This window comes from Nerophis lumbriciformis, linkage group LG08 (assembly GCF_033978685.3).
Source record: "Nerophis lumbriciformis linkage group LG08, RoL_Nlum_v2.1, whole genome shotgun sequence".
NCBI lineage: Eukaryota > Metazoa > Chordata > Actinopteri > Syngnathiformes > Syngnathidae > Nerophis > Nerophis lumbriciformis.
In genome coordinates this window covers 12,274,278-12,291,139 of record NC_084555.2, presented here as the reverse complement: position 1 = coordinate 12,291,139, position 16,862 = coordinate 12,274,278, and the positions used below count along the sequence as shown (strand labels likewise).

The 16,862-nt window shown below is 41.6% G+C and overlaps 1 protein-coding gene across 2 annotated transcripts in view; it reads left to right on the top strand.

The window, feature by feature from the left end:
- Nucleotides 1-16,862, top strand: part of LOC133611477 (oxidation resistance protein 1) — a 45,712-nt gene that overhangs the window by 12,959 nt on the left and 15,891 nt on the right. Inside the window, exons 4-10 of one of the 2 annotated variants that reach the window (XM_061968292.2) lie at nucleotides 1,222-1,301; nucleotides 4,087-4,191; nucleotides 4,529-4,690; nucleotides 7,115-7,246; nucleotides 10,123-10,310; nucleotides 10,383-10,651; nucleotides 10,732-10,891. In XM_061968292.2, the coding sequence (XP_061824276.2) occupies nucleotides 1,222-1,301; nucleotides 4,087-4,191; nucleotides 4,529-4,690; nucleotides 7,115-7,246; nucleotides 10,123-10,310; nucleotides 10,383-10,651; nucleotides 10,732-10,891 (1,096 nt within the window). The remainder of the gene's footprint in view (nucleotides 1-1,221; nucleotides 1,302-4,086; nucleotides 4,192-4,528; nucleotides 4,691-7,114; nucleotides 7,247-10,122; nucleotides 10,311-10,382; nucleotides 10,652-10,731; nucleotides 10,892-16,862) is intronic. The other variant, XM_061968293.2, reaches the window with a different exon arrangement.

Sequence of the window (16,862 nt, the reverse complement as noted above, 5' to 3'; positions counted from 1 at the left end):
TGAATTCAACACACCAATTGTACTCTAGTTTATACATCTATTACACAAATTATCAAACTGTGATAGGCGCGCTCCATCTGGGGGTATGCTGAAGAATCACATGATTAAAGTACAGCATTTTATTTTTCTATTTTCAAACACAGTGTTACTGTTCAAACTGTTTGTAATGTTACAGTGGCCAAAAATACTAAATATACTTGTTAAATAAAAACTCTGCCATGTTTTTAATGAATACTTAGGCCGTCAACGCTACTGTATTTTAATGTTGGATATATATATATATATATATATATATATATATAATAGTACGACCTCAGAAAAAACTTGACTCTCCAAGTACCACCATAATGACCAACATTAAAATACATGGATATATATATATATATATATATATATATATATATATATATATATATATATCCCCAGCCACTTCGTCCAGCTCTTCCCGGGGGATCCCGAGGCGTTCCCAGGCCAGTCTTCCCAACGTGTCCTGGGTCTTCCCCGTGGCCTCCTACCGGTCGGATGTGCCCTAAACACCTCCCTAGGGAGGCTTTCGGGTGGCATCCTGACCAGATGCCCGAACCACCTCATCTGGCTCCTCTCGATGTGGAGGAGCAGCGGCTTTACTTTGAGCTCCCCCCGGAAAGCAGAGCTTCTCACCCTATCTCTAAGGGAGAGCCCCGCCACCCGGCGGAGGAAACTCATTTCGGCCGCTTGTACCCGTGATCTTGTCCTTTCGGTTATAACCCAAAGCTCATGACCATAGGTGAGGATGGGAACGTAGATCGACCGGTAAATTGAGTGCTTTGCCTTCCGGCTCAGCTCCTTCTTCATCACAACGGATCGATACAGCGTCCGCATTACTGAAGACGCCGCACTGATCCGCCTGTCGATCTCACGATCCACTCTTCCCTCACTCATGAACAAGACTCCGAGGTACTTGAACTCCTCCACTTGGGGCAGGGTCTCTTCCGCAACCCGGAGATGGCACTCCACCCTTTTTCCGGGCGAATATATATATATATATATATATATATATATATATATATATATATATATATATATATATATATATATATATATATATATATATATAATAGTACGATAGTATATATATATATATATATATATATATATATATATATATATATATATATATATATATACGGTATATATTAGGATTGAGTGATGTTGAAGGCATGACTTTTGGTTTCCCTATAGGAACGTCATGGGATATGGACACTGTCATGAAGCAAGAGCAGACAGACCGACACGCATCACATGATGGCAAAAACATCAAGGTCAGTCACAGATCATTATCTGACTTTTTGATGTTGATCCCATTTTACACTAAATCGCTTTCATATGTATAGACAGTGTATGCTATGCTAATTTGATCATTTTATTGTTGTGGACCGATAAGAAAGGCAGTCCAAGGTTCAGAGCTAAGTGTTTCAGTCAACATGGGTATTCTGGATCGGTTTCAAAGCCTGTACAGCAAGTACAACAGGAGGAATGTCTTTTCTCATGTTTATGCCAAGGTATGCCGTTTATTTGCATTTGAAGCTGTTGAATGGGAATTATTAAGTTGATTTGAAGACAAACAGCGTTCGTCGGAATTTGCCAAACTGCGTTTACCTTTACATGAAAACATTGTTGATAAATGATGAAGTGGGATTATTTATTAGAATGTTGTCCATAAACCCCACAAGACGGGAATAGCCTTTATTTACAGTATATATAGTATCCTTTTTCTTAGACTTCCTGGACACAACATTGGTTACACTTATACAATCTACACAAATGTTGCCTTTATAAAGCCTTAATGTGCAGGCGGTGTTAAAAGTAACATTTTAAAGTGTAAAGAAAAATTGGAGAGTGTTTCTAGTGTCACTTCGTTGCATTTTATGGGCAAAGTCGTTTCTCGCCACATCGCACTTCAAATTTTGTGGTTTATCCACATCGCAGAATAGTTTTTTTTTATATTTAATTCATATTCTACAACATTTTGCCCTAAATTGGGCATTTTCAAGCATACAAATGGCTGAAGGAACTAAACATATTAATAATAACAATAGAGTTGGCCACTAGAAGAGACCAAACCAATCAGAGCACGCTGTTCAGTATCGTGGCCACTCATTGGCTCACCCTTAGGCAGCATTAATATATTGGTTTTAAAGAATGTAAAGGCAACTAAATTATGTTTTTTTCATGTCTAAGGGGCTTTCATAATGTTGAAAAATGTATTTAGAAGGTTGTAAACAGTTTTTTATGCTCTTGCTATAAAAATATTTGATTTATAATTATAGATTTCTACTTTGCGGAAATTCATTTACGTCCGGAACCAATTAACAGGGATAAATGAGGGATTACTATATTGCTGTAATGTGCATAAAGGCAGCATAAAAAACTGTGTGTACCATTTAATATGTACCAAACATAAGATACCATTTTTTTCGTTATCTTAATTGTATGAGAAAGACCAGTGATCAAGAGATATGAAGTCTAAAAATAGGGGAAATAATTTTGTCATTGATCTTATATTGGGGTGATCATGCTAATTGTATGTTAAACATGGCATAACGTTATGCTGCTAATTCATATTAAAATAATTGTAAATACTAATATTTAAGGGTGTCCCAGTCCGAAATTGATATTGGATATACGTAGATCCGATATCAGCAAAAAAGCAAATATCGGATTACCGGTATATCGCCTTGCATCCAAAATCTCTGAGGCATACAGCTACAAAAGTATAACAGTGGTTCTTAACCTGGGTTCGATCAAACCCTAGGGGTTCGGTGAGTCGGCTTAAGGGGTTCGGCGGAGCCTCCGCCGCGGAAGTCAAGACACACCCGACTCATTGTGTAAATAAAAACTTCTCCCTATCGGCGTATTATGGATACCCTCAAACAATGTTCCCTCTAATTTTCCATATGCGTGAGCAAATGCAAAAAATCCTTGAGCATTCAGTGGAGCAACATGTGAGCACACCTGTCCCAAACCTGACTAAATAACAAATTAAATGTTTTATTATTATAATCAAATGACAGCTGTCATTTCCATGAGCTTATTTTCTAATACAAGTGTTTTGGCCCACTTACAATGACAATAACAAAAAATATTGTTTTTCATGAGCTGTGTACTCGTATTGTATGTCTGGGTGGAAAACGAAGAAAAGGAACAGACTTTGCTGTGAAAATAAATACATTTTTTTATTTTATCATTTATCATTTAAAATTACATGAGAGTGGCACTTGCCAAGGTGAAGCCACGCATATCTGAACTGGTCTCTCAAAGGCAACAGCAGAAGCCACACTGATTTGCAGGTGTGTAATTTGTTGTGAGTTCATGCACTGTGTTGGTTTTGTTCTTTGAACAAGGTGATGTTCATGCACGGTTCATTTTGTGCACCAGTAAAAAAAACTTATAACTTTGCCTTGAATTTGCAAAAAAAAATCAAAAATTATTTTTCACTAAAGAAGGGTTCGGTGAATGCGCATATGAAACTGGTGGGGTTCGGTACCTCCAACAAGGTTAAGAACCACTGGTATAACAACAAAAATGTCTATTCTCGATGGTTAATATTAAGAAAGTTAGTTTTTTTCATATCTACCGCTGTTCTCTGGGTAATTTCACTTGATCAAGCCTCTTCTAACATGCCACATTATAAAATAACAAGAGCATGCATGATTCATGCTGATATCGTACCAGATCAATATCGCAATCGGTCAATACTTAAGATTCCTATTTTGGTTTTGTAAGTGGAAAAGTTGTATTGCAACACTTCTACTCAGATTGTACTATATTGTATTGTCGTTGTAAGTCAGTGGTGTGTTGGTGTTCGTGAGTGACGGGAAGAAAAGCTCTTACTTACTTTGCGGGGGTGGGGAGTACTTTTTGTGCCAGCTGCTGGTATGCATGTGTAAATTTATAAATCCTCACAATAAGACTGGTTTTCAGATTGTTTTCTAGGGAGGGTCAATACAATACATTTTCCGCTCTTTGGTTATCGACACACTTTTTATAAATCCGTCTATTTACAGTAGGTATATAGCTCATGATGTTGTTTTCCTCCCCGCACAGGATGAGTCAGTGTTTAGCATCTCATCCCGCTGCAGCAACAGTGACACAGCTCCCCAGTTTTCGTCACAATCCTCACCCTTGTGTGCTGCAGCGGTCCACACAGAGGTACGACTCAGCTCTTGTCACATGACGCACTTGTTGTCGTCGGTAGTGGTGGTGATAGGATTTGTTATGCAAAGCAACACGTGTGTGACTGCAGTTGCATGTGTTCATGGACATGTTCCGTAAACTGGAAATAAACGCATTGTCTGGATCGACTTAAACTTGTTAAACACAGCCCCTTTTGTATGTCATGCGGTGCTCCGATATGACGACAAACAAATAGAGAAGGAGGTAGGGGGGGGGAGAAACATGCAGGCAAAAAGAGGAAGTACTTTGCCGTTGCTGGGTTGTAGTCAATGTCAGATTCAGTCCTCCTAACATGGCCTCCATGTTGAAGCAGCAGCAGCAGCAGCAAGCTGGGGAAAGGAGAAGCACATTTATTCAACAAGGACCACCTCCAGCCCACCTGGATTGTGATCATAAAGAGAAGATGGATCCTGATTATTTGGATCTTCTCTCAGCTCAGTCGCCCTTGCCAGAAGCAGAATATGACAAACTACTGGTAAGAAGTTATTTTTTCACCCTATTTTGTCATGCTACAAATGTACTTTTGACTGTATTTACATCTATTGACTCTTTTGTAATACCTCATAATGGCATTGGATGACCTGGCAGTATTTGTATAGAGTTTTATTGAACTGCTTAATATATAAGCAAAGGAAATGACTACACAACAAATACATACATGGCATAAATAAGCAGAGGTAAGTTTGATTTGTTTTTTTACATGCTACTGTCAGGTTGACTGAGCCAGACATGTCTTAAAGGCCTACTGAAATTACATTTTTTTATTTAAACGGGGATAGCAGATCCATTCTATGTGTCATACTTTATCATTTCGCGATATTGCCATATTTTTGCTGAAAGGATTTAGTAGAGATCATCGACGATAAAGTTCGCAACTTTTGGTCACTGATTTAAAAAAAGCCTTGCCTGTACCGCAAGTAGCGTGACGTCACAAGTTGAAAGTCTCCTCACATATACCCATTGTTTACACCAGCAGCGAGAGCGATTCGGACCGAGAAAGCGACGATTATCCCATTAATTTGAGCGAAGATGAAAGATTTGTGGATGAAAAATGTGAGAGTGAAGGACTAGAGTGCAGTGCAGGACGTATCTTTTTTCGCTCTGACCGTAACTTAGGTACAAGGGCTCATTGGATTCCACACTCTCTCCTTTTTCTATTGTGGATCACGGATTTGTATTTTAAACCACCTCGGATACTATATCCTCTTGAAAAGGAGAGTCGAGAACGCGAAATGGACATTCACAGTGACTTTTATCTCCACGACAATACATCAGCGAAGCACTTTAGCTACGGAGCTAACGTGATAGCATCGGGCTTAACTGCAGATAGAAACAAAAGAAATAAGCTCCTGACTGGAAGGATAGACAGAATATCAACGATACTACCAAACTCTGGACCTGTAACCACACGGTTAATGATGTACCGCCTGACGAAGCCTAGCAATGCTGTTGCTAACGACACCATTGAAGCTAACTTAGCTACGGGACCTCGATAGAGCTACGCTAATAACATTAGCTCACCACCTACGCCAGCTCTCATCTGCTCATCAACACCAGTGCTCACCTGCGTTCCAGCGATCGACGGCGCAACGAAGGACTTCACCCGATCATCGATGCGGTCGGCGGTTAGCGTCGGATAGCGCGTCTGCTATCCACGTCAAAGTCCTCCTGGTTGTGTTGCTGTAGCCAGACGCTAATACACCGATCGCACCTACAGGTTTCTTCTTTGCAGTCTCCATTGTTCATTAAACAAATTGCAAAAGATTCACCAACACAGATGTCCAGAATACTGTGGAATTTAGCGATGAAAAAAGACGATTCAAGCTGGCGACCGACCTATTCCAAAATGTCTGATTCAACTACTGACGTCACGCGCATACGTCATCATACATAGACGTTTTCAACCGGAAGTTTCCCGGGAAATTTAAAATTGCACTTTATAAGTTAACCCGGCTGTATTGGCATGTGTTGCAATGTTAAGATTTCATCATTGATATATAAACTATCAGACTGCGTGGTCGGTAGTAGTGGGTTTCAGTAGGCCTTTAATTGACCAAAATAAACCAGAAGTATTTGGACTTAGACAGAGGTCACTTTTATGAACAACTCCAATGGATTTGAAATAAAAAAGTAATTGAAATGTAAACTTTTACCTTTAATTCAAGGTATTTGGACAATATACAATTTCATTTACTATATACTACTTGCATTGGAAGTGTATTTTAATAGGCTAACCACTAGGTGGCGCTGAATCGTTAATTGTGCTTTCATTTGTGTATCAAAATGCATGATAATATGTGTCTGGTGGAATATATTGCGGTTGTCTTTCACTATAAATATGTACACATGACATGCGGCAACTCTGTGGGTTGTACTCCAAATAGTTTGGAAGGCATGCTAGCATTCATGTAATGCAGATATCCTCAAGGATTTATAATTAATGACTCATGGACAATTAGTTGCAAAGTCTCACTCATACAGCTTTTTAAAGATGTTTTAGTTGATGGCGACCATGTTTTTTTGTCCCATCTTGCTCAAATGTTCCACTCAAGTACTTATCAGTCGCCTAAAGCGTGTACCAAATTTTGTGGCGATCCGGCTAAAACACCATAAAGTTAGTGTTTAATTTTTAGAAAGTATTGAGATGTGTGAGAAATTTTAAGTAATTTTGACTTATTGAATCAAACTGCGGCAACATGTGGTGTATTTGTAAAAAAAAATTGTAATTAAATAACGCGGCTAATCAAGTGAGGGTGCATGTTTTGCCAATCGTGTATGTTCGTGTTAAGTGTGCTAATTACTTTGCTAATACAACATTATGAGGCGGATGTTCTATTGTAAAATGTCTAAGTGGGTGCTTATGAATGAACGCTGACCCATGTCTTGGTGATGCAAACAGGATGTGGAGGCGGTACCGATGCCTGATGGACAGCTCTGCCTTTTGGCTCTTCCGCCTGAATGCTGTGAGGGGGAGGGGCCAGAGGCCACGCCTTACCTCAAATTGTTCTGCCGCCACATCACAGACCGGAAGGTGGGCATGCTTAACCACAACAGTATTTCCCTTTGGAAGTAACGGAAAGTGAACTGCTCTGTTCCTGTGTCAAACCGCTGCCATGATAAACCTTTATACATACAGTAAAACCTTGAATTACGATCTTAATTGGTTCCTGAACAGGGTTCGTGAATAGAAAATTCATATATTGAAGCTCATTTCTCCAAACAATGTAAACATGAATAATGTGTTCCAACCTCGACAAAAGTCCATATTTTAGTAGAAATTTGAACACTTTGAACACCATATAAAGTGCTATACAGTACTGTATAGCACTTTGGGTTATACTCCCATTGAGTTGAGTTTTTTCTTGCCCTGATGTGGGATCTGAGCTGAGGATGTCGTTGTGGCTTGTGCAGCCCTTTGAGACACTCGTGATTTAGGCCTATATAAGTAAACTTTGATGATGATGACTGTATATTAAACAAACATAACAAGGGGGTGATAGATCAACTTTCTATTTAGTGACAAAGTCAAACAAAAAAACAAGCTGAACTGTTCTCCTGTGTAGCCACCCTGCCGACACGCACGCACACTGTCACTAACCCAGTGGTGCACTCACAGTTTAAAATCCTAAAACTCCTTAACTTTAACAGCCAAGTCGCTACAATAATTAGGAATAACAAATAAAATTTGCTTTACCTGGTCGGTTAATCTTCTTGGTTTGCAGCGGAAGAAAGGGGGTGGAGGGGTTACAGTGTCGACAACAATGCGGATAGGTCCGGAGTGTTTCAAACAAGACATTGCTTGTCCAATGCTTTCTTTGGACTCCTATTGAGCTAGAAAAATGCTGGAAAAAAGGGTTAAAAAGCACACAACTAACACATTAGCACAATAGTTAACGACGGCAATGCTGTGCTGACTGAATGATGATTGGAGATTGATCCGCCCGCCCACAATGGTTGTGTTGCGGGCACAAAACGGGAGGATGTAGCATTTGTACACAATGTTCGTACAACAAAGCATATTTGTATTCGGTCTGTGGTTTGTCAATCAAGAAGTTCATACGATGTGGAGTTTGTAAATTGAGGTTCTACTTTACTGTGCCTATATTTTAAATAGCATGTAAACATTTGAAACGGTTGTAAGTGTAAAAAATAAGTAAATCACTGTTAATATGAAAGTGTAAAAATAATAAAATTTGCAGCGTTAACTTTAATTGCCATAAACTAACCACTATAAATCACCTGAGAAGCAGCATCCTCTGCAGTGGACATTTGTGTTTTGCATAACAGGGCTATAGTTTTTCCGTAGTTTCTAATTCTGACAAAATAAACCAAAAACAAATGTCCACTGCAGAGGACGTGAGTTCTGAAACACTGACGTAAGACGTCAAAGGACGAAAACCGGTGACGTCTACTGCAACTAACTAGTCGGTGGCTAGCATCAACTGCTAATCTTCACTGGTTGTGATTTGAATATCTGTCAATAAGTTTGTTTTTCTAAATGTGACTAAATGTGTGGGCATTAAGGGCGGCGCCCTCAACTGGTTCCGGTCGTACCTAACCGACAGGAGTTTTTGTGTAAAAGTAGACAGTTTTATGTCTTCCACAGCTCCTTTACCACATGGGGTCCCCCAGGGCTCAATCCTTGCCCCAATCTTATTTGCGCTTTACCTTCTCCCCCTTGGTTCTATTTTTAGGAAGTACAGTATTGCATTTCATTTTTATGCCGATGATTGCCAGATTTATTTTCCCATGGCACAAAATAACACGGTTCAACGCCTGTAAATGTGTGTTAGTCATGTATGATGTCTTTTTGTTATTTTTTTTGTGTGATGTGTAATGTCTAGTGTTTAAATGTACGGCAGTGACAATGAATTTCCCCAAGGGGACCAATAAATCTAATCTAATCTAATCTAATCTTATTGACTGCCTGCACGACATAAAAGTCTGGCTTTCAGCTAACTTCCTGAGCCTAAATGAAGACAAAACGGAAGTTACCGGTATGTTGCTCGGTCCAAGTCGCTCTCCCTCCCCCAACGTTGACCTCAGCACTCTGACCCCGTATCTCAGCGACTGTGTCACAAACCTGGGGATAAAGTTCGACTCAGATTTTAAATTCGAAAAACAAATCAGCAGCGTCGTTCAAAAAAGCTTTTATCAATTACGCCAAATAGCGAAAGTGAAGTGAAGTGAAGTCTAGACTACTGCAATGCCCTGTATGTAGGCATCAGCCAGGCCTCCCTTGCCCGCCTGCAGCTCGTGCAGAACTCTGCTGCTCGTCTGCTAACACAGACCCGCAGACGTGAGCACATCACCCCTATATTTGCGTCCCTTCACTGGCTCCCGGTGCGTTATCGAATCAATTTTAAACACCTTTTATTTGTTTTTAAATGTCTAAACAACCTCCCGCCAACCTATCTCTCCGACCTCCTTCAATCTTACTGCCCCACCCGATCCCTAAGATCAGCCGATCAGCTGCTACTGACGGTCCCTGACACAAGGCTGAAGCTTAGAGGTGACAGAGCTTTCGCCGCTGCTGCTCCCAAGCTCTGGAACGACCTACCTCTGAGTGTTAGACAAGCCTCCTCTCTTCCTGTTTTTAAATCTCTCTTAAAAACATACTTTTATTCCATGGCTTTTAACACTGAGTGATATCCATCCTGCTATGGCGCCCCATAATACACCTGTTGTGAACCTGTTTTTATGTTTTTATTTATTCTATTTTATTTATTTATTTTTTATTGTGTTCTGTTTGTGTTGTGTTGTGTTGTGTTTGCTCGGTACTCGGTATTATCTTTTAACCTGCCCATTGTACAGCACTTTGGCTACCCCTGTGGTAAATTTTAAATGTGCTTTATAAATAAAGCTGATTTGATTTGATTTGATTTGAAATGTTCTCGTTATTGCCAGGGTGTGGTTTCGGGCATCCTCCTGGTAACGACAAATAAAATCTTCTTCGATCCGTGCAAGACTCACTCCTTGGTGAAAGAGCACGGCTGTGAGGAGTACCTCCTGTCTTGTTCCGTAGACAACCTGGCCTCTGTCTCCTTCTTCTCGGACATCTCACACGTTCACTTCTCCCACTATTCCCAGAAAAGGTCACTGCTTCAAAACGCAGCAAATTTTGTGAATGTTATCAGAACTTTAACATGAACTTCCTTCTTTTATAGGAGAAGGGGGAAGAAAATTTTACAAAGGCTAAAAACTGCTAAGGCGGAATCGAGTACATCTTTGGCGCTTGCAGCTTTGTCTGGTTTGAATCTTAAAGAAGAGGCTGTAAGACGGGAGGAGACCACAACTGAGCTTGATAATAGCCGGAAGGAGGTGTTGTCAGAAGCATCTGGAGGAGCTCTCGGCGTGGCGGCCACCTTCTGCTGTGGAGTTCCTGATTTGACGCATCAAATAAAGACTGCAGAGTCAGCGGAAAGTCTGACGACAGGTACCTAATTGGTCTTGAGAATGTGTCTGTGTACACTTGGTGTCATACATAATACTTGTTGTCTCTTTATACATGTCTAGTGCCTGGAAGGTCCACAGCACAAAGTCCAGGGAGCGTCATGTTTGTGCGGCTGCGGGTTCAGTCGCCTACAGGAAAGACGTGCGCAGGAGGCTTTCAGTTTGGAATGGCCGGAGCCACTGCTGCCAGAAGGGAAGCTTGGATTGCCCTCTCACAGGAGAGGTACAGTTAATAAAGCTTTTGTTTTGTGCCGATCTTACTTGCTGTGGCTGACAATCTAGAACAGGAGTGTCAAACGTACGGCTTCGGCCCGCAAACAGGTTTAATCCGGCCCGCAAGCTGCGTTTGTAGAAAAATAAGCTGAAATTTTTTAATGAAAGAAACTGCTGTTCTAATTGTGTACATTGGATGTCGCAATAGCAATTTTGTTAGCTATGCCAACTTTTATACTGGGGCCTAGCAAGTATGCCAAGCTAGAGGTACACACATACTTGCCAACCTTGAGACCTCTGATTTCGGGAGGTGGGTGGGGCGGGGGCGTGGTTAAGAGGGGAGGAGTATATTTACAGCTAGAATTCACCAAGTCAAGTATTTCATGTATATATATATATATATATATATATATATATATATATAAATAGTATAAGAAATACTTGACTTTCAGTGAATTCTAGCTATACATATATATATATTTATTTTATTCAAGTATTTCTCTTTTTTATATATATATATATATATATATTTACATTTATCATTTATTTACACATATACACACACATAACACTCATCTACTCATTGTTGAGTTAAGGGTTGAATTGTCCATCCTTCTTCTATTCTGTCACTATTTTTCTAACCATGCTGAACACCCTCTCTGATAATGCATTCTGCTTCGTCTCCTTGTTGTGTGCGCAGTTGTGCACTGCACTCTCTAAAAGCCCTAGATGTTATTGTCACATATGCATGTACAGTAGATGGCAGTATTGTCCTGTTTAAGAGTGTCACAACATTGCTGTTTACGGCAGACGAACTGCTTTACGGTAGACAAAAACGTGACTGCTGTTGCTGTGTGTTGTTGCCGCGCTGGGAGGACATTAATGAAACTGTCTAACAATGAACCCACATAAGAAACCAATAACTCGCCCTCGATCATTCTACAGTTATAACGTGATTGGGCAGGCACGCTGTTTATATTGTGGGAAAGCCGACGTGAAAACAGGCTGTCGACACGTCACTCAGGTCCGCATGGAGCTGGAGGGGGCGTGGCCTCCAGCTCCGCCTGAATTTCGGGAGATTTTCGGGAAAAAATTTGTCCCGGGAGGTTTTCGGGAGAGGCGCTGAATTTCGGGAGTCTCCCGGAAAATCCGGGAGGGTTGGCAAGTATGGGTACACAGTAAAGTGTGGTTGTGGCTCCTCCCCCTCGACCCAAATGAAACTTAAAAACCCTCGTACTTTTTTCATCCTAATTTTCCCAAAATGTCTCTGTCAAAAAAGAGAAAACTCGACGCAGAGTGTAAGTAAACCCTCTTGAATAGTTTCTACCTCTGTTTGTATGGTTTGTTGAGTTAGCATATGATTAATACGTGGAAATGACAAAGGAAGTATTTGATACCTAGAAGAGTTTTTATTTTTTTACCAGGTATTTTTCTTTTTTTTCTTTTGTTCAATCACAGATAGGCTCCTGAGAATGTTAAACTAACTTAAAGTGTTTGCCAAGAGGCTTATTTTTGTGCATAATATTTGTGCAATATTTTCAGAATGTGCTCTTTCTATTTATGGCAAAGGTAAAAAATAGAAAACAATCTGAAGTTCTCTTTATTTTTAAGTTATTATGCCATGATTTTACCAGTCCGGCCCACTTGGGAATATATTTTCATCCATGTGGTCCCTAAACTAAAAGAAAAAGAAAACATGGTTGCATTTTGTGAGTTGCGGTGGTTAATACTGCCATACTTTTATTTTGTAAATGAACAGGAAGTCACAGAGTGCACATTTCATTGCTATGTAACGCGACAGTAGTTATGTTGCTGATGTAATTCCAAGCTGCTTAGCGATAACAAGGATGTTAAAAATAACACAACACAATTTTTTCATATAAATTAATCACATCTTTTGTCGACCATTTGGATTTTCACGTCGGCATAAGCGGACGTTTTTAGTAATAAGTACACAGTGGAATATGACTTGATAAGTCTGTTAACATAAACGGGACTGACTCAAGTGGGTTTCACTGTACTTCAAAGGCCTTTAGTCCCCAAAAGTGCTCAAAGTCCGTATTCCTACTTTTCCCACAATACAACTCCTGTTGTGGTCAGTGTGAACGTGTATCAACCATATTGGTTGAAATCTGTGTTGAGGCTACTACTTCTTAGTGTTGCTGACACAAATGGTGTCAGAAGTCGGATAGTTAACTCTTTGAACAGGTAGACCCTTATCGGATGGAATCAGAGATGGGTTAGCCATTATGATCACTGCAATGGGAGTTTTCCTAAATAACTTGACTCTTTGGTGTAGGTCATGATTAAAGTGTACTACTCCAAACATTTCTGACAAATGATGTCTGAAGTGGGATGGTCCAAAACCTTTGAAATGTATTAGGTACTAGGATTTTTTGAATGGAGCACCTATGTAGGACAGGTCTTCTCAAAACAGAGGAGATAGTATGGCAAAGCGTTTTATGACAAATGGTGTTTGATTAACAAAATACATCTCTTCACTGTTATTTAATAATGTTAGTGGCTATATGTTAGCATTGCTAGCACAATAAGTTCTAACAGAAACATATGTTTGTTTGTTTGTTTTTAATGAATTGACATTGAAATATAGCTTAACCACTTTAGCGACTTTAATGAAGTAGCAGAATGTACAAAAATAAACCTGCACAGTTCGTCTGTAGCCAGCATGTAGTGGAAATGTCCAAAGCTTTCAATAAAGCATCCAAAGTCTCCAACAACCCGTGCGATGCAGCGTCCAATAGCGGTCATCAAAAACTATGGTCACTCAGCTCAACTTTTCTCCTATCACCATGCCAAATGCAGGTAACAAGCCCCTTTTATTGTGCCCGCCTCTAATGTCATGTGACACATACTTCCTTCCGTCCAACAAACACTCCACGTGACATTACATACACATTTCTGGTTCCTACAACCACAAAAGCTAGAAGAAGTGTTTTCTCCAAAATATTGGTAACGGAAGGCCAAAACCTACGAATTTTGTCATTTACCTTTACGTCCTGATCCTAGGTGTCTACGATTTAGCATCCTACATTTGAACACAAATGTCGAGGTTAGGGATCTAACGATTACAGGTATAAATTATATTTGTTAGAATTACTGTTTCGAATTAAAATGATCTGAAACCGTGACTGATAACCACAATTCGATAAACTGATGGACTGGTGACACTGCTCATTTCCTGGAGAAGAAAGCTAGCACTGCTAAATGCTAGCCGGCAACTAGCATGCTAATTGTGAGCTAGCTTAAATGCTAACATGAATACAAAACGCCCTGAGACTGGAAGGTCGTGAGTTCCAAAGACTATAAAAATGGGACCCATTGCCTGCCTGCTTGGCACTCCGCATCAAGGGTTGGAATTGGGGGTTAAATCACCAAATGATTCCTGAGCGCGGCCACCGCTGCTGCTCACTGCTCCCCTCACCTCCCGGGTGGTCAACATGGGGATAGGTCAAATGCAGAGGATAATTTCACCACACCTAGTGTGTGTGTGACTATCGTTGGGACTTTGACTTTAAAACACATTGTCATACCCCAATCTAAACTTGTAGAAACACGTGCTCCCTGAGCAACTAAGTTATTAAATTATGCACATCAGAGGTAGATAGGCAGGTCTTTATTGTCATTGCACATGTACAACAAAACGTTGTTTTCAGCACAAACCTGTTCAAGATTAGACAAACAGTGTACAGGGTTACAGAACAGGAACGCTGATGGGGCCGCTCCGTAAAAAATGGGGAAAAAGGTAAACGCTGGGGAAGGATGAGTAAAAAATACAATCTAGACTGGGCTCCTAAAGGGGACCAGTCTGGAGTGAGAAAAAAAACTCCATAGCAAAGCACATATATATACTACAACAGATCACGAGCTACCGGTCGATCGTGGAGGGTGTGTCAGTCGATCACCAGCCAGGCATTAAAAAAATAGTCCTAAAAATCCATCCATCCATCCATCTTCTTCCGCTTATCCGAGGTCGGGTCGCGGGGGCAGCAGCCTAAGCAGGGAAGCCTAGACTTCCCTCTCCCCAGCCACTTCGTCCAGCTCTTCCTGTGGGACCCCGAGGCGTTCCCAGGCCAGCCGGGAGACATAGTCTTCCCAACGTGTCCTGGGTCTTCCCCGCGGCCTCCTACCGGTCGGACGTGCCCTAAACACCTCCCTAGGGAGGCGTTCGGGTGGCATCCTGACCAGATGCCCGAACCACCTCATCTGGCTCCTCTCGATGTGAAGGAGCAGCGGCTTTACTTTGAGCTCCTCCCGGATGGCAGAGCTTCTCACCCTATCTCTAAGGGAGAGCCCCGCCACCCGGCGGAGGAAACTCATTTCGGCCGCTTGTACCCGTGATCTTGTCCTTTCGGTCATAACCCAAAGCTCATGACCATAGGTGAGAATGGGAACGTAGATCGACCGGTAAATTGAGAGCTTTGCCTTCCGGCTCAGCTCCTTCTTCACCACAACGGATCGATACAGCGTCCGCATTACTGAAGACGCCGCACCGATCCGCCTGTCGATCTCACGATCCACTCTTCCCTCACTCGTGAACAAGACTCCGAGGTACTTGAACTCCTCCACTTGGGGAAAGATCTCCTCCCCAACCCGGAGATGGCACTCCACCCTTTTCCGGGCGAGAACCATGGACTCAGACTTGGAGGTGCTGATTTTCATCCCAGTTGCTTCACACTCAGCTGCGAACCGATCCAGTGAGAGCTGAAGATCCTGGCCAGATGAAGCCATCAGGACCAAATCATCTGCAAAAAGCAGAGACCTAATCCTGCAGCCACCAAACCAGATCCCCTCAACGCCTTGACTGCGCCTAGAAATTCTGTCCATAAAAGTTATGAACAGAATCGGTGACAAAGGGCAGCCTTGGCGGAGTCCAACCCTCACTGGAAACGTGTCCGACTTACTACCGGCAATGCGGACCAAGCTCTGGCACTGATCATACAGGGAGCGGACTGCCACAATCAGACAGTCCGATACCCCGTACTCTCTGAGCACTCCCCACAGGACTTCCCGAGGGACACGGTCGAATGCCTTCTCCAAGTCCACAAAACACATGTAGACTGGTTGGGCAAACTCCCATGCACCCTCAAGGACCCTGCCGAGAGTATAGAGCTGGTCCACAGTTCCACGACCAGGACGAAAACCACACTGTTCCTCCTGAATCCGGGGTTCGACTATCCGGCGTAGCCTCCTCTCCAGTACACCTGAATAGACCTTACCGGGAAGGCTGAGGAGTGTGATCCCACGATAGTTAGAACACACCCTCCGGTTCCCCTTCTTAAAGAGAGGAACCACCACCCCGATCTGCCAATCCAGTGGTACCGCCCCCGAAATGAGCGATCATAAATCTTCACTATGACGTCACTTTCGTCACTTGATTGACATTCACGGCACCCGAGGGTCTTCTGAGATGACGCTGGCTGCTGCCAGCTCATTAAAATTACCGACAGGAAGGCGAGAAACACTTTATTTCAACAGACTCTGGCGCCGTACCTGTCGTCAAAACTCCAAAGACCGACTGCACAGTTGCACAATAAAAGCGCTGCTTCATCCTGCCTGCGCTAACAAAATAAGTCTCAGAAAGCTGGCGTGCACAAGCTAGCAAGCTACGGAGTTTGCCGATAATGTATTTCTTGTAAAGTGTATACAAAGGAGTACGGAAGCTGGATAAATAAGATGCCAAAAACCAACCACTTTCATGTGGTATTGGACAGAAAGGAGGACTTTTTTTCTCCTCCATTCAAAAATGCGGACGTTATCAGCACCACTGTCTGATTCCAATCAATGCAAGTCATCAGAATCAGGTAATACACCAACTTATATTCTTGTCTTCATGAAAGAAAGGAATCTATATGTGTTAAACATGCTTGTATTATCTTTAAACACTTTTAACTTATTAACAATATTAACTATATGTGTTAAACATGCTTGTATTATCTTTAAACACCTTTAACTTATTAACA